Here is a 24,676-nt window from a genome sequence, read left to right on the forward strand (position 1 = left end):
CGTGAGTGCCACAGTTGCTGAATAGCCATCGCTGATACAGATTCGGAGTGAAATATGTCCAGGCGTGTCTCCTCCATCTGAACAGCGAGCCTCTTTCAAGGTATGAACCTTTTCCCGATGAATAAGCTGGCTGCATAGAAACTCACACTCGGGGTTCAACCCCATGAGAAATTTGAAGACTCGTAGTTGGAGAACATATCCATAATCAACCGAGTTGGGATAAAGAGGCATGTAGTGATCCAACTCAGCCTAAAGAGATGTCAATTCCAGGTTATAAGCTCGAACAGATCTGGGGCCTTGGACTAAATTAGTGGAGCGAGTCACGAGTTCATAAATAATGACCAGGTTGTTTTGCTTAAAGTGAGATTCTTGAGCACCATCCCATATCTCCTTGGCCCAGTCTAGAATAAGAATTCCACAGCACATGATGGACTGATATTGTCGAGAAGCCACCGATGAACCACACCCTCAACATCAAGCCAATGATTGTAGTGAGAGGCAATGGGAAGTGACGGCTCTTCCAGAAGATGTTTCATAAGTTTCTCTTTCAAAGTAATTCGAATATAATGATGCCATTAAAGAAGATTTAACCCAGTGGATCGAAATTCAGAAGGTATATGAGGCAACAAATAATACCACGTACTCAATTTGGCTGAATGAGGTGACAACCCCGATGGCAACGAGGCAGCGGAGTTAGTAGAATCATTAGACGCCATATTGTCGACAGAGATCCAGCACGATTAATATGAGCGAGAACATACTCTAACATAGACAAATCAAGATGGCACTAATAACGCCGAGTGACAATGTTGCTAGTGAAGGTCGAGCTCGGTGAACGTCAAATGAAAGTCAATGAAAGCCAAATGAAAGGCCATGGAATAAAGGCCCAGAAACGTCGGCCGGTTGGGCTTGAATCTGCGGTAATGTCGACCAAAGAAGGACTCAGGACAAACGTCGAAGAGGTAGTGGGCAATGAGAATACGCCGAGCAGGTCGAACTTGAATGTCAACCGAAGAACGATTCAAGACAAACATCGAACAGGTGGTGGGCGATGAGAACACACCGATCAGGTCGAGCTTGAATGCCGAAGGTTCCTTATTGGCGTTAGGTCGAGTTTGAACACCAAGCAGGCAAAGATTGAAGGTCGAGCTCGATGGCGATAGATCGAGCTGCAAATCGAGCAACAGATAGATCCAACAAACAGGTAGAGCTTGAAGGGCTCAAATAGATTGAGCTAGATGGCTAGATGGCTCCACGGAGAATGCTCTGATACCATGAAGAATCCTCAAGAGAGAGGAAGCTTAGAGGAGAGAGAAAGCTCCGAGGAGAAAGAAAGTGTAGAAGAAAACAAAACTCATTACTTTTGGGTTCTCTTCAAGAAGGTACATACAGGGGGAACAACGGAAGAGAGAAAAAGAGAAAAGAAACATATTGAGAGAAAAAAAGATAATAAGAAAAAAATAAGAAACATATAGAACACATAGACTACTTAAGAATAAAAATATTCAACACATAGAACACAAGATACATAAAATCATTAACTATTTTTTTAAATGGAGACTACTTAAGAATAGTCTGCCTCTATCAACTGAAGAGCTTTTTCAAACTCAGGAGCAAATACACTAAAATCAGATTGAATGTCGGTAGGATAATCCAAGCTAGACCTTCCAAATTGGTCGCAGCACAATTCTCCGAGTTTTTTTGAATGATTTTATCTCAACTTGAGTGCAATCTGAGCTTTGTAAATAATCCGATTAAAAACTTTACAACGCCTAACTTAGAGTAAATCCCATCACCACATCAAGCGCAGAAAGAAAACTGAAAATCACTTCCCCAGGCGAAATTAAGACCTTGGAGAACCAAGAAAAAAACCCTCTAGAAAAACCAATCGACCGTCCGTACAGTCTAAATCTAGCAATCGCAGCATGGCTGCATCTCTCTCTCCTCTATCTCTCTCTCTAGCTGACTTGAGGCTGGTTACCATAGAGAGGGGGGTAAGCTCCATAGGCAGCAGCATACATGGCCGGATCATGGGGACTCGCATATGCATATCCACCATAGAACTGACCTCCAAAGTAGCCACCATTGTTCCACTGGCTCTGAGCTTCAATCCTCACCTGACCGGTTCACAAAAAGGAAATACTCAGTATTACAATATTAGTAGTTTTTAGCCCCCATTTTCAGTTGAGTAAAAAAAATATAGATCAATGAGCATGCTAATTATAGCAATAATGCTAATTTACCTGCCGATTGGCAGGGCTGCGGCCCCACGATAGGCGGACAACCTGTTTGCCGATTGTCGTTCCATTCAGCTTTTGAAGTGCTTCTTCAGCACTACTCCTGAAGTTTTCAAACAAATTATAGACTCATCATAAATAATTATGATTTTTGTGGTATTTAATTTACGAGCGGTTATCATTATAAATCATTTCATTTTGTGGTATTTAATTTATTATTTTACTGCTTCACTTTCCCAGGGAGAGAGAGAGTACCTCTGTACGAATTGGACAAAGCCACACTGTTTCCCAGCGGGGATTTTGATGGAGGCAATGTCGCCGCATTCCGAGAAAGGTTGCCGTAGTTCGTCCTCGCTGACATTTGGATCAAGCCCACCAACGAACACCTGAATAGAAGGGTGTGAGTAAAAGACAGGTAATGAGGGAGAGAGATGTAGAGAGGAGAGAGAATAGGTGCGGGTGTGAGAAAGAGAGATAGGCAGTATATATCCAATGGATAAATAATGTTGCGAATTCAATTTATCTGAAGATGCAAGTTATGATATCAATGAATTAGCGCAGAGACAGAGGATGTTATGATATCTATGAAAATGAAGTCTCATCAACGATGAACACAATTTACATGAACATTCTCGTGTATTAGTTTTCTTAATAGAAAGGAAGATAACAAGAGATCAGTAATCAATACAACATTCCGTACTATTATTTTTTTAAAACGAAAAAGGAAGATCACCTGACATCAGAAATCAACCAGAAATTCGGTAAGAGGACGAAGGCTTAAGGATTTACACGACGTGAGATAGAACATCTATGTATAAAATAAAGAAAGATAGATAGATAGATAGATAAATAGACAGACACTGATAGATAGATAGACAGGGAGAGAGAGAGAGAGAGAGAGATAGACACTCACAGTCGTGTTGGTTGGGTCTCCCTCAGTAGGCAAGCCTTGGGAGCCATTTGATGCAGACCCTAGGGAAAAGAAAACATAAAGATACGTGAACAAATCTTCAGAAATTTTAATTTACATTCTTGTGACTATATAGAGTTGAGCTGAAGGGTATGACATTGCAATAAAATCAGTAACATCACGATACAAACTAAGAACCCTGTGAAAGTATTTCTGTTATTTTCACCCATAAGGGACACTCACTTCATTTTCTCTTCCCACATCTTCACTTTAAGTAGGACAAAAAAAAATCTAATATCACATAAAGAATTCAGATAAAAGACGATAAGGATGATTTTTTAAAAAATGAGGATGAAGCAGGAACAAAGTTAGAACAACATACCAGAGGACTTCCTGGGAGTCGCTGCACCAATCCGCATAGCTCTACTGGAACAAAATTCTCCATTCATTTCCGTGATGGCGCGAGATTTCTCACTTTCCTCCCCAAATCTGACAAAGCCGTAGCCCTTTGATCGACCAGTGTTCGGATCAACAACAACTTTCGCACCTTTGACTGACGGGTATTTAGCAGAGAACAACTCTTGCAGAAGAGTGTCGGTGACATCAGGAGCGAGATCACCGACAAAGATTGAGTGGTCGGGCCCGCCATCTGACCGCTTGTCGCCCATGCTAAATGTAGCCCAGTTGATTCGGAACAGTTGGTCTGTGTTTGGCATTATTAGGCTGCTGTAGGTCTGAAGGACCTTCTCTGCTGCTGACCTTGAGTAAAATTCGACGAAGCCGTAGCCCTCAGAGTGCCCTGTTTGCTTGTTTCGGATGACTTTCACCAACGCAACCTTCAAAGGAATTCAGATCGTGGATGTGTAAGACAAAGGGAAACAGCAAAACTTTGAAAGATTAGAGGAGAACCCTGCTGCACTAGAACACGATTTTGTTCTAAGGATTGCACAGGTTCATTGCTTATAATTTTGCCCAACGCACCCTATTAAAAACAGATAATGGGCGGAGAAAAGATATGCCGTCTCACAAAAAGATTCACATCTATTGTATCCGGAGAAAAACCCAGGCATCCAGGAAATAGAAACCATTGATTACAACGTAAAAAACATCTTCGGCAGAAATTGTGGGATAGATAGCGGCATAAATGGCAGCTTAAATTTTCCAGCAAATATTTTTCTTCGAAGGAAGTTAGATAGCGACTGGGTAAGTTAAAGGAGAAGGTATGAATCGATGGAGTCCAGAGAAAGAGCTCAGAACTATAGATTACAAACAGTTACTGATAATTAAAACTAGGATAAAAAATATCTCGGGGGGAAGTGAGCGATAGAAATCCGAAAATAGAAAGGAGAAAAAACTCAAAATTTTATACTAATTATTTTGAAGAAAATATAATAGAATTTTTTTATTTCATCACCCAAATCTGAAAAAATATCTCGGATTTAAGGTACATAAAATATCAGCCAGGATGAGCTATACAGCATCTAAGATACATAAATACAATACACGACCCATTACAGGAAAACGGGGAGAAAACTAATCTACAGGCAAAAAGCCTTGGACCTGCACTAGAATTTAGCAAAATTAACTCATAAAACCACATTGAAGTCAAAAAATCGAAACCTTGCAGAAAATAAGGTACAAGATGACCCTAAGCGTTAACTGTCTTATAATCTTGATCCACATCAGTAAGCACACTAAAAAAGCAATCACGCCACAGATGACGAGGAAAAATTAAAAACAAATAAACTAAACGCAAAAACCATACAGATGATGACAAAACTATAAAACTAACCCATGAGAAACTTCAAAAATATGTACACAAACTGACCTTCAATGTAAACAAACTATAAAATTTGTCTACATTGAAGTAGACAAATTGTTTTTTTTTGAAGCATTGAACGTAGACAATTTTTTTGAAAGAATTAAAAGCATGCAAATGGTAAATCTTGCACGAGAATAACTTCTGATACGACACTGTAGCGCTAGCGATCTAATATCCATGACCCAAAAATGTCCATGTACTACAAACAGAATAGCAAGACATACGGCAAGAAAAAAACCAAGGACCTAAACCCTACAAATGGCGCGTTAAAACATTATAAGACAACAAAAATAAACATCGAGAAGTTCCGAAGAAATTAAAAAAAGAAGCCATCTATCTCTACAACCATTACAAAAAAAATCACAAGGCATACAAAGTTGGAAAATTTGGTAGACAAGAAAACCACGCGCATAAACGCCAAGAAAAGAAGATAAAAACCACGACGCCCGCGCTAAGAAAACAAAAAAAAATGACAAGTAGAAAACAAAATGAAAACTAAGAAGTTCCAGCAAAACAAAAATTGCTAAGTAGAAAAATTTGGAAAACAAGATAATCAAGCGCACGAACCACCAGTAAAACAAAAGAAAAACCAAGATACTCTAGGATAACAAAAAAATGCCAAGTACAAAAATTTGGAAAACCAGATAACCAAGTGCATAAACCCGCAAGAATACAAAATAAAAACCAAGAAATCCCGAGAACACAAAAAATGCCAAGTACAAAAATTTGGAAAACCAGATAACCAAGCGCATCAACCCGCAAGAAAACAAGACAAAAACCAAGAAATTCAAAGTAAACAAAAAAATGCCAAGGACAAAAATGTCGAAAACAAGATAACCAAGCGCGTAAACCCGCAAGAAAACAAATTAAAAACCAAAACGCTCTAAGAAAACAAAAAATGCACAGTACAAAAATTTGAAAAACAAGACAACCAAGCGCATAAACCCGCAAGAAAACAAATTAAAAATCAAGACACTCTAAGAAAACAAAAAATGCACAGTACAAAAATTTAAAAAACAAGACAACCAAGCGCATAAACCCGCTAGAAAACAAATTAAAAACCAAGAAGCTCTAAGAAAACAAAAAAATGCCAAGTACAAAAATTAAAAACAAGACAACCAAGCGCATAAACCCGCAAGAAAACAAAATAAAAACCAAGAAATCCCAAGTAAACAAAAAAAACGCCAAGTACAAAAATTTTAAAAACAAGACAACCAAGAGCATAAACCCGCAAGAAAACAAAATAAAAACCAAGAAGTCCCAAGTAAACAAAAAAAACGCCAAGAACAAAAATTTCGAAAACAAGATAACCAACCTCATATACCCGCAAGAAAACAAAATAAAAAGAAATCCCAAGCAAACAAAAATCGCCAAGAATAAAAATTTCAAAAACAAGATAACCAAGCGCATAAACCCGCAAGAAAACAAATTAAAAAGAAATCCCACGCAAACAAAAAAAAACGCCAAGAACAAAAATTTGGAAAACAAGATAACCAAGCGCATAAACCCGCAGGAAAACAAAACAAATCCCAAGTAAACAAAAAAAACGCCACGGACAAAAATTTGGATAACAAGATAACCAAGCGAATTAACCCGCAGGAAAACAAAACCAAAAACCAAACAAATCCCAAGTAAACAAAAAAACGCCGAGAAGAAAAATTTGAAAAACAAGATAACCAAGCGCATAACAAGAAAAAAAAACAAAACCAAAAACCAAACAAATCCACAGTAAACAAAAAAAAACGCCAAGAACAAAAATTTGGAAAACAAAATAACCAAGCGCGTTAACCCGCAGGAAAACAAAAACAAAAACCAAACAAATCCCAAGTAAACAAAAAAACGCCAAGAACAAAAATTTGGAAAACAAGATAACCAAGCGCATAAACCCGCAGGAAAACAAAACCAAAAACCAAACAAATCCACAGTAAACAAAAAAAAAACGCCAAGAACAAAAATTTGGAAAACAAGATAACCAAGCGCATTAACCCGCAGGAAAACAAAAACAAAAACCAAACAAATCCAAATTAAACAAAAAAAACGCCAAGAACAAAAATTTGGAAAACAAGATAACCAAGCGCATTAACCCGCAGGAAAACAAAACCAAAAACCAAACAAATCCACAGTAAACAAAAAAAACCCCAAGAACAAAAGTTTGGAAAACAAGATAACCAAGCGCATTAACCCGCAGGAAAACAAAACAAAAACCAAACAAATCCAAAGTAAACAAAAAAAAACGCCAAGAACAAAAATTTGGAAAACAAGATAACCAAGCGCATAACAAGAAAAAAAAACAAAACGCCAAACCTCGCCGGTGTGACCGAAACAGAGCTGAAGGTAATTCTCATCCATCCAGAACTGAAGGTCCCCCACCCAAAGCGTTCTGTTCTCGTCGGCCGATGCCGGCGGCGGCGACGGATGGCGCTGGTGATACTGCGGCAGCAGCGGCGGCATCTGATGGTACGGAATGTAGTGCGGCGCGTACGGCGGCGGCGGCGGCGGCGGAAGCCCCGGCGCCGCCATCATCATCGTCGCCCCTGGATACGCCATTGGCGCCGCCCACTGCGGAGGCGACGGCACACGTGGCGCTTGCTGGTTCGCCGGCGGCGCCGCCGCCGCCTTCTGATTCTGGCTCCCGTTCGCCGCCGCCTCCATCGCCGCCGCTCTCCAGCGCAGAAAGAAGATGAGGAAAAGCCGCGCGGCCATTATATAGCGGCGTCTTCTCCGGCGCCGCGCTCGCTGCCGTCCGTCGGATTAGCGGTGACGTGGAAGGATTTCGGCCCTCGATTCGGGTTTGTGAGTTGCTGGCTTTGCGGTTTGACGGGGTCAGAGTTGACCTTCCTTCCCCCTGACTCTTCCACGGGATGTTTTTTCGCCCCTTGAACTTTAATATTTAATGTATTACCACCCTTCTTTTAATTGGTTGCTACTAGTACTACAATTCCGGGACGCGGACAGGACGATTTTTTCGTCTAGGGACGAAACAAATCGTCCGTCCAATGGTATGGACGAAAATTCGTCCGGGGGCCATCGGACGGGACGGTTTTCGTCCCCTGGGACGAAAAAACTGTCCGTCCAAAGTCATGGACGATGGACGGACGAAAAATTGCCGGATTCACATCAGACGGTTGAGATGTAGCCACGTGGCCTCTCTGTGACAATTTGCATCAAAGTCTCTTTTTTTTCCACGTGGCATCGCACGTGCAAACTGACGTCGCTCAGAAATAATTGTACATATGTCCATTGGGATTCTCTCTCCTCCATATTTCCCTAAAAACTTAGAAAAATCTATATAAATATATTAGAAATATCAAAAGGTTTTTTTCATACGGGACAAGGGACGGTTTTTTCCCCGGACGGGATGAAAATTCATCCCAAGAGGACAGGACATGATGGTTTTCGTAGCGTTGGACGAAAATTCGTATGGTCCTTTGTCCATACATGGAATCTGGAGAGAGAAAATTTGTCCACGTCCGGGACGATCCGTAGCCGAGCATCCGCTCCCTCAAAATCCGCACAGCAGGGGGTAGGCATGGTTGTTCCGTTCGCTTTGTGCGAATCTGTGCTATTTGTTCGTTCTGTTTGGTTTTCCAAACAGAACATCAACAAAATCGCACAGATCTTCGCACACACCCGTGTGTGGTTCAAATTGTTTGGTTTGTGAGAATTTATTTTAATCCTTTTTTAAACAATGAATATATGTTTTTTATTCAAATTGTTCTAATTGTGCGATAAGTTGCTCTAATTTTCGCACAGAATAGAACAGAACAAAGAACAAGGCCCTAAGCGGTTCTTTTGTGCGATTTTTTTTTTTAGTTTCAAACAAACATAACAGAACAATCATGTCTAGTGATGGGATTATGAGATTCTACGGGCAGTTCTTTTATCTTTTTCACGCGCTTAGAGCTTCACCTCGCAAGTGGTTTGGGGCTGGTGGCCGTTAGATGACAAATGACGTGGGTCTCTCACAGCAGTCGATTAGCGTTGGTGTCTGGTCGGCTAGGAGCTTTTACGGGACGTTGACTTGACCCTTCCCCATTTATCATCGGACTCTTTTATAACCCTCTATCTTTTTATATTTAAGATATTCTCCCCAACTTAACTATCCTCTATTTCTGCCACGTCAGCTTTTTTCACCTATTTTCTTTCTCCTTATCGGCGCATCGCTCGCTGTTGTCCGTCCGATTAAAGATGATGGATTTTTTACAACCGTCGATACTCACCAGCTCCGCTTTGACGGGATCTTAGTTGACCCTCTCTATCTTTTCCACCCTTAATCTTTTATATTTAAAATGTTACCCCCAAGTTTACGGCCTTTTATTGCTGACGTTAGCTCTAATCCCAGTCACGTTGCCACGTAAGCGCTATCCAGTCACGCTATCTAGAAGCGAGATATTTTCCTCGCGGCGCATGTTTCGAAACAGTCCCCAAACAAGACAGTATTCTGCGTTTAAAACTACCAAAGAATATTATTAATTAAACAGCCTCAAATGAACTTGAAAATTCCTCGGAAAATATCATCCAGTAATACGAAGATTGACTTTTGGGTATTTTAGCAAATAAACTACTGTTAGGGTTAAAGAATGAATGAGAAAAGGTCAGATATTTCCACGTAGGACATGATGATCAGAGGAGGCCGAGGCGGTGTTGTATACGATCAATCATCTTCAAGGAAGATCGTATTTCTTTGTCAGATCGGTTCTTGGTTGTCAAATCTTCGTCAGAGAGTCGGAGGAGAGGATGGATCGAGGGGGTTCTGATGCGGTGCAAGGCATTGGCAGAGATAACGGAAGGCTTTCGTGGTTGGAGATGAAGGGCGAGGTAATCTGTTCAAGCCTCGGTGTTCCAATTAGTAAGATTTTTTGTTGTTACAATGGCGTGGTTCTATTTTTTTGTGTTTTTGGAGAAATTAAATGTTTTTCTTTGCCATTTTCTCGGTAGTAATGTCTGGTAAAGCTGTTTTTTTCCATGTATCTGGCGATTCTTAATCGGTTCGTAAGGGACAAGGAGACACCCGCGAGCTTGAATTTTCTGCAACTAGAATTTGGAAATGTAGCTTAGTCGTAGAGATTTGATCTTCTATAAGGAACGTTATCAGGGATATGATATGGTTTGATTTGTGTGCTATGAATCTAGTGATTATACGTTCTGGGGACTTGTTCAAAAATTCTCTCGTCACTCTTTTCGTCTTTAGCGGGTGGTTGGAGGTCATCCTTGAGACGTTCTGAGATCTTTTGTAATTTCGCGTGATGGAAGTTTTCCCTCAATTTTTCGAAAATTCTGAAGTTCAAGTTGACGGGGAATCAACACCCCGTTGAGCATCCGCTGAAAATATTTTTCATGAATTTTCAGCCCCAAGTCTTTCTTCCGAGATTCCATTCTGCAGGGGAGGAATTCGTAGTGAAGTAATTCAGATTGTAATGAAGTAATTAACCATGTTAATTTAAGTCGCTCCATTCTTCAGAGGGTCTTTCTTTTCATTGTTATTAAGTAACGAAGAATGATTAGGGGCATGTAGCTATTAAGTAATTCATGTAGTTCAGTCTCTTAATCATTCTTTTTTTTTTCAAGAAATCATTTTTTTATTAATCTTGCCAGTTTCCTTGTGGCAGATTGTCGAATCAATGCCGATGGAATGGACAGACGAAAAGCACAACTTGTACCTAAATTCAATGGAAGCGTCATTTCTCGACCAACTTTACAGCCATGAGTTCAACGCAAACCACATTTTGGGATGGCCTACAAGAATTCAAAACGATGAACACCTTTCTCAACCTCTCACAGCAAAATACTCTGGTCAGGTACTAGATTGGCTGCTTCAGTTGTAATGTCGTTGCTAATTAATAATTTATTTTTAGTTCTGTAATGCCTTAATTAATAACTCAATAATCGCTGGTGCAGTTCAAGGTGCTAAATGGAGGTTGCTGGAGTGATATTAAGTTTGAGAGATCGCGAGGATGTGAAGATGTTTTTTGTGAGGCGCGTGATCTTCATAGAAGCCCTTGGATTCAACATTTCAGTTCAAATTCGAATTGTGATGTAGTCGAGTCGCGTGGGAAAACAGGAATCAGTTGTATGTCCCAGCAAGAATTAGACACTGTGAGAAAAAACCAAGGAGAAGACACTTTGGATGAATCAGAAAGTACAAATATGATGCCGTCTTTTTGTCCTCACGCTTGCAGTGAAGATTCGCTCAGGAACTGCACAGGTGGTTCTTTCCATTTCTTTTTGTCGAAATACAACATACTGATTAAAGATGAAAAGTAGCACCTTTGCTATTAGCTATAGCTTTTACCACTGTTGGTAAGCGCTTGAATCGAACACTTTTGATCTAAGACATATCAGATTACAATAATTCTCTGCCATTAGTGATTCTGAAGAACAGAATGATGATACAGCTCTATGAGTTTAATGCTAACAGACTAGTATTTTTCATATTTTTTAGAGGTCTCAGATCAAAACTTTGTGGATGATATCAACCGCGCAAAGCAGGCAAGTTGTGTATGCAAGAAGCGGAATAGATCTACAACTTCGGATCGCAATAATGAGGTAATGGGAGAAATATTTATGATTTTCAATTTATTGTGCCATATTTCCTCTCATTGTTCCTCATTTTTTTTACTCTTCCCTCTGTTTTTCAGGTCTCCCAATTGGGTACACTTTCAGGGGTATTTAGCAGCGATGAGGATTCCCAGTCTCATAAACAGAATTATAGCTCGGATTGCAGTAGCACAAAAAATCCGAGGATCAGATGGGATATCCATCATCACTAAGTTGTAGGTCACTCTCAGAACAGATTCAGAGGACTTTTGTAATATAAACACGGATTGTGCGCACACGATTTGTCGAGAAATAGATAGGTTGTACATAGTAGTAGGAGGCTATTTTATGAAAAAATTAGTCCCTTGGATGGCTGTCATTTTGACATTTTCTTGTTTTTACCTGATTAAATGACTATGGTTCCCATTTATAACTCCCTATCTCTACGTCTTCTAGTCCATAAATGTTTACATTTTTCTATTTTTTTTCCTCGATTAATTGCCGTCTATTGCCCACATAACTGTAAAATCTGCCTGCCATTTACATGCTTGTCTCCCTTCATTCCTCCTTCTATCAATCAGTATATCTATCAGTTAATAGATCTATCTGGGTAGATGCATTTGCCTGTTTGTTTGTCAGCCTAATATCCTACCATCTTGCACATATTTTCTCTCTTTACTAGTTTACCAATTTTTTTTCTACTGGCTATATATTTGTATCCTTCTTTCTTCCGGCTACCTATGCATTCACTATTTTTGTCCATACTCATGTTTAAAATTCTACTTGCGCGCATACCTATCCAAAAGATTGCCTCTCAAGGTATGACTCGGAAGAATGTGAATTTCTACCTCATGTATCTTTCTCTGAATAGTGGGCAATTTTGTGTTGAAAAATTGAAGTTGAGAGAATTTCCTGACTCAATTATTTGGCAAAGAGCATTTTTCATTATACAAGAATGAAATCAATTTAATTTATGGACCACATATTTCATGGACCTAATTCATCGATTGTGTTATCAATAATTTAAATTATAAGGTGCGGAGGTCATGACTGACTTGATCCCTTAAGTTTCATAAAGTCATAAGATGAAATAATACATTTTTACAGCCTCGTGAGCTTACACGTCTTCTAAACTTTTAGTACCTCATAGGTCCATGATAAAATCTCGTAAAAGACTATCAAATAAGCTTCCCTGGTTGGATGGAAGGAGCCATTGTACTGACTAATTGAATTCCAGAACGAAATTGTATCCCCATTAAAAACTATGCTAAGATTTTAGACTTGATGAGCCTTGTTTGTGTTGTGTGACTATGATGGGGTGATTATTCCCACTCCTATATCTCAACATTCAATATGGAATGATCACAATAATTATTTAATCATTGTCTTCAATATCTCTCTATTCTTAGTTCAAACAAGACTTTTACATTGATTTGAAATGGCTCAGTCTAAATCTAATACCTCCGTGTTCATTATCTACCTTGAAATAAAATACAAAAAATAGTAATTTATTTTAGATGCCCATCATCGTATTGATATTGAAGATATATTCTGCCCTCCTTCATGAGTCCCTTAAATATTTCTGACCACCAAATTACATATTATCTGATTCCACTGAACAGCTCACCTTTGGTGGTACTACGAAGGCCTAAAACATGGCCATGAAATCTGACATCTAAATCTATAAGAAAATCATGATGTATAGTAATAAATAAATAAATATATGCAATTAGCATAATTATGAATGTGGTGCAAAATAAAACTTTCTGGAATCTTTATTTATATTTATAAAGACATTTAGAGAGATTTTTTACCCAGATATTTAAAGATATAACAACATTTTCACAATGATGCTGAACCAGTCTCTTAAAATTCTCAGTTTTGGATAAAATTTTGTTATTTAATAAATACTGTTTGGCTTCATAAATTGATGACCCATTTATGATCCTCTCTCACCCATCAGATCTTATAATTAAAGGTGTTACATGATCTGGACTCTCAACTACTTAGTGGCCCCTATTCAACCATGACCATAAAATATGAGCATGAGGTTCAGTTTTTTCTCACCCATTGGGTCCACAGCATTGAGAAAACTCAGCCTTCTTCATTCTTGTCATGTTCATCAAATCAGTTGAATATGTTCTTCTCTTTTATTTCCCCTTTTTTCTCTTCTATGTTTATAAAAAATTTAGGTTCCTAGAAATTTATTAACCTCTGATATTTGATGACCAATTTACCTTTTTTATTCATCAAGAGCTCAAGATATGGCGCACAAAATAGTCAGCGTTAACCAAAAGCTCTAAAGACATGAAGCTTTATAGATGCCTAGAAATGTCACTAGCTGACACTAGTCTACTGAGATATTTAGGTTATTTATATTTTTAATTGTTTAATACAGACTTAAACATGATTAATCAAGCATTAGACTAGAGAGTTGGATCAAATTATGAAATCTCTAGGTAGGTTTGTTCAACTTTGTGATCTATTTTTTCCTCAATAAGTTATCATTAAATTTAATTCCTGCTTATTTTAATTTCAGTTACAATCTTCCTGTGTATCATTACCCTTTACTTTTCCCTCTTTTATAGCCTTAATAGTCAAATTTGATTACATTTTTTGAAACTTAGCCCTCATTTCTTGCAGATTGAAACATCAGGGACTGTGAGCATACTTATTTTTTTATACTACTTATTTTAAAAATTAGCCCTCATTTATGTCAACAAAAGGCGACTTAGTCCATAATTACTATGACTCTATGCATGAATTTCATAATGCCCCATGACTTGCATAAAAATAAACATTTGAAAAAGCTTAATGAATAAATGAATGTAATCAACGTAGATATAAATGAATAACTACGTGATGAGTTCTCTTTTGTTGACATAAATGAATGTAATCAACTACCAGAAATGATAAACCAAGTGTATATGGTATTCTTTACATGTGTATATATGATGATGCTCATGATGACTAAAGGATATTTAAATTAATAATCAAACGAAGGGTTACATTCATTTGTAAATATACTATCAGCTTATAAATAAATGAAGCATGTTATATATATTTATCATTAATTTTAATAAAATTTTGATTAATCAAAACAAGTTATTTTCTAAAAACACCACCTATCACCTCATTTAAACTTTTCAAATATGTTACACTATCATACTCTGAATAAGATGTTAAATATGGTATCAGACTGCGATGTTATAAATGAAATCAAATGATACATGAAATGATGAGATCCTATTAGAGAGATTACTTATCTAAAAACATGTACCCCCAAATTATTTTTCCTAGAAAATTTGATTTGGACATCAAATTATCCAGGTATAATAGTAGAATTTAATCTGGCTCATCTGATGACAATGGTTAGTCCTATAACTATTTATGAGAGATATTGGGGACTTTTAAGGTTATAGTTCACATAATTTATCATTAAAAATGCGCAGACTGTTTAATATCCCAGTATCAACCTACTTGGTTCACAGTATCAACCTACTTGGTTCAAGTCACAATTTTAAAATTGGTTCCTTTATTTGAGACACCAAGGGCATATTGTGGATGAATGATAGTATTTTTGTTATGACTTAAGAGTCCCTAATCTCAGAATTTGAAACATTCTGAAATTGGATGAAGCAACAAGTCCATGATAATGATTGTATGATAAATATATATTTTATGCGATCTGTAAGAGATGAGACAGAATCAAGGAACATAATACAATGAAGTCCTTGGATAATGTATTGTAAATATAAGCAAAATGTTACCTAGGATGATTGATAAGTGTTTGAATGTTACCTTTGTAATTTGAATGTTCTACAGAGAAGAGATTATACATTAAAGTTCATATAATACCTTATGAAACACATGGTAGCTTGGCACCTCGTGTTTTATCAACTTGACCTATTTATTAGGTTGCCTTGGTCTATGATTAATTAACTTATATGTTGGATATTTTTAATTATTATTTTTAATTAATAAAGATTTATTAGGATAATGATTTCATTAAATATACTTGTACATGGGCCTAGGAGGTCACACACATGAGGTTCATTAGAAATCAGTTGATATTCTTAAAGCGTAAGGGTTTTAATGAAAATTTTCTCTTAAGTATAAAAAGATATTATGTGCCAATTGAGGTACACACATTAAGTAAGTTTTTTGATTAACCAAAACATTGTAGACTCAACTTGGACAAGGAGATTGATTAGCCCAAAATAGTGGTAAATTATCCAAATTTAATCCCTTCTTGCTGTTGATTTCACCTTATGCAATAAAATTTATAAAACCCTAAACTTAAGATGAATAATGATGAGTTTAGGGATCGTCCCAGGGAGGCTAGAATGCAATTAAATTATTTATCCGATTGAGTTATCTGGCTCTAATAATGGTTAATTTAATCTTCAGTGAAGATAAAATTACCTAATTATATGAAGAATGTGGAAAGGATAGTAGAAGAGATGGGAATATTAGAATAATTAGGGATTCTCTAGATTGACTTCTCTGATCCAAGAAAAAGGATCAAATTAGTCAAATAGAGGGGTTAAGAAGAAAAAATGTCAAATTGTTTTGGAGGGGAACTGGTTATCCAAACTAACTCACCAATTTCTCATAAATTTAACCTAATCTTACCTAGAAATTAAACTCATTTCTTGTTATTTTTTTACTCTCAATGTGCAAGTGGAATAGTTAGTTCAATTCAATTCTTACTCCTCTTAATCTTAGTAAGGGATTGTACATGCCGCTCAAGCCAAGAGATTTAGAGTTTCATACTAAGATCAAGAAGAACAATCAAGAAATTCACTACCAAATAATCCCAATTACATTAAAATTCAAATAAAATGAAGTAAAAAGATAACAAATAGGTTTTATACAAGCTGTAGCTTCTCTCAATCTTGCAGCTGTGAAAGAGCCCCTTACAGAATGACCTCCTCAGCTTAAATTTCAGCTCTTATACTTAGGTTAAATGATAAAAATTACCATTTTACCCCAATATTTAATTAATTTTTATCCATCAATGTAGGCTTGATCAGATTGATCCAACTATATAGATAGAAAGAGGAGCTTGAGATGAGCAAGCCCATAACTTTTGAGCTCAATTTGACTTCAGGATTAAGAGTAATTAATATATAAATATAGACGAATCCTAGCCGTTGGATCAATATATCATTTTTTAATTAAATTTTGATTTACACGCAATTTTGTGTCTATATCTGATTGGCTGGCACATTTTTACTGAGCTTTGGCGGATTCTCTCTCGACGCGCCACATATCCCCCGGCTGGAAATAAGAGAAAATAAAAAATAAACAAAATACATTTCGATTTGCACTTACATGTGCGTTTTTACCAGTGACAACCAATCAGGCATCATCATGTCACCTCCCGTGTGTGCGGTGCACTTACCACCCATAAGAGACACTTCTGCCAACGCATTCAATCCACCAGGTTCTTTTTGACGGACGAGATCTTGCCACCTGGCCCCACAAAATCAGTTTCTTAAAGTTTTGCAAACAATTCCCATCTTTTATTTGCGTCTGCAAACTGACACCTCCAAAAAGTAACCAGAGATATACCCCTCCGCTTTCCCTCTCCCCCATATTTCCCTAAAGAAACCGTAGAAATCCAGATTAATTTGATAAGACCCTTCAATTATTTTTCATTTTATATTTACCAAGAGTTGTTTAAGGGTATATTTGCAAAAACATTATCACAAAATTCCCTCATACTTTAGGAAATTGATTTAAACTCCCATTTTCCTTTTAGTTATATCCTTTTCCTATTTTAAAATTCATTTATTTCTCAAATAAATTCCCAAAAAAATAGATAAAATTCTATAAAATTTTTGAAAAATCATAACTTCATCTCCACATTAATTAAAATTAAATTAAGTTTTTAAACCTTTCATTTCCATTTATATAGAGTTATTCCAAGCTTAAATAAATTCCATAAATTCATGAACTAACATAAAATTAGGGAAAAATAGAATTCGTTTGGAATAGTAATTAACATGTAAATATATGATAACAACCCTATTTAAACTCTTTAAATGGATAAAATAAGCTAATTACTTGAATTAAACAAAAAATTTAGGGTGTTAGCAGATATGAGCATTAAATGGTTTTGTTTTTTTTTGTCTCCAAAGAAACTATTTGATTCATCTATCTTCCATTATGTAAATCTCATCTTGGATGTTGGTAGTGGTAGAATCAAACACCAGCCATATTAAGAAATGTGAAATCAAATGAATTTTTAATGAATTTATTGTGAATTTGGTTAAAAAATAAACTTAACAAAGAATAAAAGGCTTGTGTAAAGTTGTTTTTGTATCCCAATCTCATTCTTAAATTGTAGGGGATGGTGCACTAATGGAAGGATTTCAGTGCTCTACTTTTTAGAACAAGATAAATCTTGGCCATCTGATCTATTTCATATTGATATGTTACCTACACTTTATTTGAAATTTACCCATTTTCCATCGTCACCTGGTGATAGATAAAGTATTTAATACCATGTGAAATATCAACATCAAGCAAGAGTGCGTTTTGGTCTTGAGTCAATATCTAAAAAAGACCCCCCAATTTTGTTTCATAAATGAGGTTAGCTTTTTGGTCCTGACTTCATTAATATCAAATTAAAATCATATTCTGTTATAAAACGGTTGTAATAGAAATTCCTGGCACTTTACTAAAATTTTATCGTTCCAACATTTTGTCTTATGACCAGTTGAACGACAATCAATTCCTCATTTAATTCCTGATCTAAAAAATGGCACCTTAAACTATTTATAGAAAAAACTTTAATTGTCCAATCTCCCCATGGATCAACCTTCTCTCACCACTACAGGAATATTTTTCCTGGATGGCTTTTAACTTTTATATATTATGAGGGATTTACCTGAAGATACAATAAAGTTAGTCTAGTCTTAATTAATAATATATAAAATTATTTCTAATATGATGTCATGTCTATTAAAGTTGTCACTAATTGAAATAATATCTCTATTTGCTATCTTGGATGATGTTTTTACACAATTTTGCAAAAAACCAAGCTTATCCAATGTATCTATATATATTTGCTTGATTCAATGGTATAAAGTGTTAAAACAATGATTGGTATAATTCTTTGATCGTGGCTTTGTAAATTTTCCATAGGAAGCAAAAATTTAAAACACCATTTCTTCTCATGAAAAATCCACCTTGTGGCTAGAGCTACATTAACTCAAAAAATATATAAAGGTGTGGCCATATCAATATTTTACCGGGTACATTTTTACTTCACTTGATCAACTCAAAAAGTCAACAAAGCAAACACATGTATTAAACTCTGCTTACCAAACAAATAAATGGGTCGGAATAAATGATAAATGTTTTTTCCCTATTTATTTACCTTTATGATATGAGAAACCATTTGTAAATGATATTGTACATAACAAAATTATCTCAAAAAAGTAAATGAATACCAACATTAATTATAATGTTAAAATATTTCTATAATAATCATAAATTAAAGTGAAAGTAAATAAATAAAATTGGAAAAATAAAAGACCTGCATAACCTATAAAATACCATATATTTTATAAGAACTAATTTTCAAGAAAAGGCTCAATCAAAGCTGAAATTAAGGGCCAAATAATTCACATATCCTTTGACCCTTTAGGCCAATGTACATGTTTAGTTTAATGACTCCAGACCCCAATACTATTTACTTTATAACTCAATTAAGTAACTGATGCCCAACATTAGTATTTATTAATCACATATCAATTTAACCCAATCGATACTTTATCACCAACGTGTGAGGTGCCAGGCTACATTATATATTCTAGAAAATGTAAATAAGTTTCTTTGGATTAGAGATCAATCCCCAGTCTTTCCATTCACAAGATATTTACTTAGGGAAAGAAATATGTAGATTCAAATAAACTATAAATTACATTTAATTCTATTATGAGTAGCATTTGAATTATGACCACTAAAAAATAAGTCATATTTTATTTTATGGTCGGTTACGAGGCTTATAATTTATATTTAAATCATTCATGGAACCATAATGTGATTATTTACCTCGCAGGAATAAACCACTTATATTTCTTGAGTGATTATCTTTCTTGAGCTGTCTCCTCTTATTCTAAGGATAAACAAACTAATATTTACCACACAAGCATTTTTGTGTACTTTTGTCTGCATATAATCTAATCCTGTTAGGAATTCCATTATCAAGGACTCATAGATCATACTAAGAACAAATATTTACATCCACAAGCTGTGTATGGTGTCATAGGTCTAAAGACAACTTACACAAACCTCACATAAATTAAACTACCTGATAGTTATGTAGGAAGCCATACAGGGATTCACATGAACTAATTCACTAAAATCTTTTCTTAAAGAAAACCCACTTCCTATCCATGTCGTGCACTCACAAAGTGGGTGTTGAGAAAAGGGAGGACCACTACTTCATCTAGACTCCAGGTCTGAAAGATTAGATATCAGGGGAAAATTCCATATTCTCATGAAAAATACTTATAATAAGATGGGGAGATTTTTCAATGGAAATCCCTTTTATACGGCATCTCATCCTGTCTCTCCTCACTTCACCTTCAGCGAGAACCCATAATTAGATGGATGGAACTAAACACCCTCTCCATCTACTCCATTTTTTCCCTTAAATATTGATAACATGAAAATAAGCATGATAATTCATGTTTATTTTATGCATTTTAGAGCGTGATTAAGCTTTTCATTAAATAATTATTCTCGATTAGATGGATAGTATATTTTAAAAAGAATTAACTTGGTGAAAATTTCATCCAAAACAGAGTTGTAGATAAAGAGATATTTAATTTTGAATTTTAGAGAATTTTCAGATTATATTTGATATTTTCCAAGTACTTTTAGGTCAAAAATGACAAAAACGAGGCCCATTAAGGAGGGATGATGTGGAACAACCTTGTGGCTCTCTTTTATTTTGGAACAAGTCAATTTTGTGCCCTAAAATGATGGATGATGTAGCATGCTTTGGTGGCTCCCTGTTCTGGTGGAACTAGTAAAACAAATGAATGGCTAGAAATGCTCAAAATTCAAATGGCCATAACTGTTGATCCCATTGGTAGTTTAGCTGAAATTTCATTGGGAGACCCACCTCTTATTCTCTTTCCATGACCTATGGCTGAACCTCTAAATAGATCCCAAAACTAGGCTCTTCTTGTACTCCTTTTGTCTTTCTCCATTTAGGGGACCTTGTGAAACAAAGACTTTAAAGTTCCAATTTAGGGTTTTTCTTCTTCTTAAAGTGGGTTTCTTCCCTCTCTTGATCTATCTTCATGTCTATTGCAACATGCCAAGGCACTGATCACAATATACCGATCCATGAAGGGAGATTAACACTTGGGAGCATCACCAATGGAAGAGGTAAGTCCTAAACACTTAATTAGGATTTTAATTCCATTTCCCCCATCTTTCTATCCATTCCACATTCTCATATCACTTCACTCTCAGTTATAAGTTATTTAACCCTATGAGTAGGGATTAATAGCTTATACCACCTATCCTAATTAGGGTTATTCATAGGAAACCCCTTATTAGGGTTTCTTCATCACATCCATTTATTCCTCTCATCCTACTCATTCCATGATTTTTAATACCATCCTAATCTCTGTTATAAGTTCATAATTCTTATGAGTAAGAATTAATAATTTATACATATAAATTATTTAAATTAAACGATCATATAAGATTAATTATCTCTTCTTTCACACTCTTTACACTTAATCCACTTTCTCAACTATTAATTTGCTTTAAAATCAACCTTAATCACTAAGCCTTCTCTGTGGTTCGACCCCTTACTCACCAATTTACATCAGTAATAAGTGAATTAGGGTTAATTATAAATTTTATTGCATAAGCCTCGAAATTACACATCGACTAGGCTAACCACCTAAATTTTGTCTTATCAAATATTAATATATTTTATTGAGATTTATTGATAGCCATTCATGGTTTTTAAAGAGCGAGGAATTGAATCCTTAATTATTCTACCTTATGCTGGGTTATATTTACTGTAAGGAGACCAGAAGAAGATTGTCTTATACTCACCTGTTATGTTCAGAATCCCCTCATTGTTCACATCCTCTCTAGGTAAGTTTGGTGTCACTAACTGAATAACTTGATACCTTTTGTTAAAGGATCCAAATTGGATTTTGGCCTCATGCTAAATCATACCATTAAATCCAAATTAATTTTCACCTAATATAATGGCATGTATGTCTTCATTATTAGTTTTGGTTAATATATTTTATGGAAAACAATACCTAAGAAATTTACTTACCACATGCATCTATGTGGCTCCCAGAATTGGGCCATAGTTCATATTTATGTATTACTGATAGATGAAACAATAAATTAACTATATTTTGTAATAGCTCTTTTGGATCAAATTATTTCTATTTAGGCAAATTCATAATAGCGCTGTTCTTTTTTAATAAATCAACATTATTGAAGAAGTGAAGCAAGAAAATAAATCTCTCACCTACTTTTGCCCTTCCTTATTCTTCTGATTTCTCAAAGTCTTTTTTTTAAAATTTTGAATTAGATAAACTCCAACTAGAGGTTTGTCAATAAAATGAATATAGTAAGAGACAAAATTTTTCTTCAACTTTCTTGTTATGTCTCTTTTCAATTTCTCTTATTTAGTCATTCAAACTTTCAGTTTCAACTTGCGTGTTTCTCTTATTTCACTTTTACTTGAATTTCTTTTACAATTTTGGCGGCTTAGAGATAAGTTAAGAATAAAAAGTCTCTCTAGGAAAGGCATGAATTGAAAATCCTATGATCTTATAAAATATTCAGATGCAAAAAGTGGAAAAGTAAATTATGCTTAGAGCCAGATAACAGAAATTAGCATTGAATGCTGATAATCATTATATCATATTATTTTTTAGTTATAATTTCATGCAATTTATGTGCATATCTTAATTGAAACAATCATAATCACATGCCATTTAAGGTTAAATGATTCATTACACTTTTAGAATAAATTTCCTATTATCTAGATTTCATGATATTTTAACATATTTTTTGGGATTTCATGAATAAAATAATTTTACAAGTCAGAAATTATTTTTTATATTTAATTAAATATTCAAAGGGTTATTTATATTTTTTAATCCTAACCTGATTCTAAAACGAATTATTATGACTTTAAATTCAGAAGAAAAAATTTAAGGCAGGAAAGAAAAATTTCAATTTATTTAAACATTTTAAATGAAAATTTTGATTTTTCTACTTCTAGAATCATGTTCCATGCTGGAAAAATGCCACATATATTGGAGGAGAGAGAAAAATGGGTGGTACGGATTGCTCCATCTTTAAAAATTAATATCTGTTGATGTAGAAGGAGTTTCATGCTGAAATTTAATGGTATCTTCATCTTTCCCTCCTCTATCCATCCACCATCTAGGTTCTATAATTTGGTATTTAATTCAAGTAATGAGCATAATTTTATACATTTAAAGAGCTTAAAATAAGGTTTTTATCATATATTTACATGTTAATTAATTTTCCCAAGTAATTTCTGATTTTCCCTAATTTATGTTAATTTATGAATTTTATGGAATTTATTTAAGCTTGGAATAATTCTATTTAAATGCAAATGTCAGGTTTATAAATATTTATAATTATAATTAATGTGGGATGAATTACTGAGTTTTCTAGATTTTCTAGAATTTTATTATAATTTTTAGGAATTTATTCGAGGAAGAAATGAATATTTAAATAAAAAAGGTATATTTATAAGTAAAATAGGAGTTTTAAAGCAATTTCTAAAGTCGGAGGGGTTTTTCTTAAATTTTTGTTATAATTTATGCCCTTAAAATAGCTCTAGGTTACCCATTGCAGGCGTAAAGATCTAATGAAAGTATTTGCAGGGTTTTTATCAAATTAATTGGGATTTTTGTATGGTTTTTAGGAAACACAGAGCAGAGAGAAAACGAAGGGGCATATACAAAAAAAATTTTGGGCGGCGTCAAATTTGCGTGAGCGTATTAATTCAGGGACTTTTGAGCAAATTTCCAAGACCTTAATCTCGCGGCGACATGCGGCGTGATCTCATCAGTAAGAAACCAATCCAACGGACTGACTATATCGGAAGAAACTTCTCTCCTGGGTGGTAAGTGCACTGCCCATGCTGCGCATACAAAGCGCGTGCATGGGGGATGACATGAAAACATGGATTGGGTGGCGGTAGTAACAACACACAGGAAAGTGTGATTCAAATGTATTGCATGCATTTTTTTCTCCTCTTATTTCTAGCAGGGGGTACGTGGCACGCCGAGAGAGGAGGCGCCAAAGGAATTTTAAAATGCGCTAGCCAATCAGCAATTGACATGCAATTGCGTGTATAAAAAAATTAAATTAAATAAATAAAAACCGATCCTGAAGTGATTAGTTAATTTTCATTTATTAATAACTTTTGATCCTGAAGTCAGATTGAGGTCAATTTTTTATGGATTTACTAATCTCTACTCCTCTTTCTATCTATATGGTTGGATCATTCAGATCAATATTAAAAGTTAATTACTAGTTGGGGGTAAAACGGTAATTTTACCATTTAACTTAAGTATAAAAGCATAATTTTGAATTGAGGAGGTCATTCTAGAAGGGACTCTTTAACAGTTGCAAGACAGAGAGGAGCTACATCCTGGATCAATGCTACTTGGTACTTTTTACTTCATTGTATTTGAATTTTAGTGTAATTTGGTATTAAGTATTAGTGAAGTTCTTGATTATTCTTCTTGATCTTGGTCTGCATCTCTAAATCTCTAGAGTTGAGCGGAATGTAAAAGTCCTTACTAGGATTAAGAGGAGTAAGCATTGAATTGATCTAAGTATTCCAATTGCAAATTAAGAACAAAAATTTATAAAAGTTTATATATTAGGAATATTAGATTGTGTTTATGAGATATTAGTTAGTGAATTTGGATTCCCAATTTCCCCAAACCAACCAAATCAAAATTTCTTCTTAATCCCTCTACTTGACCCCTTTGATCTTTTTTATTGGATCAAAGAAGTCAATCTAGAGCTCCCTAATTCTTCTATTCTTCCTTTCTCTTCTACCCTCATTTCTAAACTCTTCATCTAAATAGGGTGATTTGATCTTCATTGAAGATT

General features: G+C 35.3%; 2 protein-coding genes across 5 annotated transcripts; one reads left to right on the top strand and one right to left on the bottom strand.

Annotated features, from left to right (window-relative positions):
- Positions 1-1,856: 1,856 nt before the first annotated feature.
- On the bottom strand, positions 1,857-7,687 carry LOC144701843 (polyadenylate-binding protein RBP47-like). The gene is made up of 6 exons (XM_078573627.1): positions 7,274-7,687; positions 3,530-3,983; positions 3,151-3,209; positions 2,493-2,623; positions 2,244-2,340; positions 1,857-2,117 (listed from the first exon to the last, which is right to left on the bottom strand). The coding sequence occupies exons 1-6, from the start codon at positions 7,670-7,672 to the stop codon at positions 1,959-1,961; spliced, it is 1,299 nt and encodes a 432-aa protein (XP_078429753.1). The 5' UTR covers positions 7,673-7,687; the 3' UTR covers positions 1,857-1,958.
- A 1,920-nt stretch (positions 7,688-9,607) lies between these two features.
- LOC144701844 (cold-regulated protein 27-like) lies at positions 9,608-11,939 on the top strand. Of its 4 annotated transcripts, none has more exons than XM_078573629.1 (5): positions 9,608-9,818; positions 10,565-10,767; positions 10,868-11,174; positions 11,412-11,515; positions 11,608-11,939. In XM_078573629.1, exons 1-5 carry the CDS (start codon positions 9,707-9,709, stop codon positions 11,737-11,739), a joined length of 858 nt encoding a protein of 285 aa, XP_078429755.1. In that variant the 5' UTR covers positions 9,608-9,706; the 3' UTR covers positions 11,740-11,939. The 4 variants fall into 4 exon arrangements, with proteins under 4 accessions (XP_078429755.1, XP_078429756.1, XP_078429758.1 ...); XM_078573630.1 differs by having other exon boundaries at positions 9,614-9,787; positions 10,579-10,767; XM_078573632.1 differs by having other exon boundaries at positions 9,650-9,787.
- The last annotated feature ends 12,737 nt before the right edge of the window (positions 11,940-24,676 follow it).

The sequence above is a fragment of the Wolffia australiana genome, chromosome 4, assembly GCF_029677425.1.
Source record: "Wolffia australiana isolate 7733 chromosome 4, ASM2967742v1".
NCBI classification, from domain to species: domain Eukaryota; kingdom Viridiplantae; phylum Streptophyta; class Magnoliopsida; order Alismatales; family Araceae; genus Wolffia; species Wolffia australiana.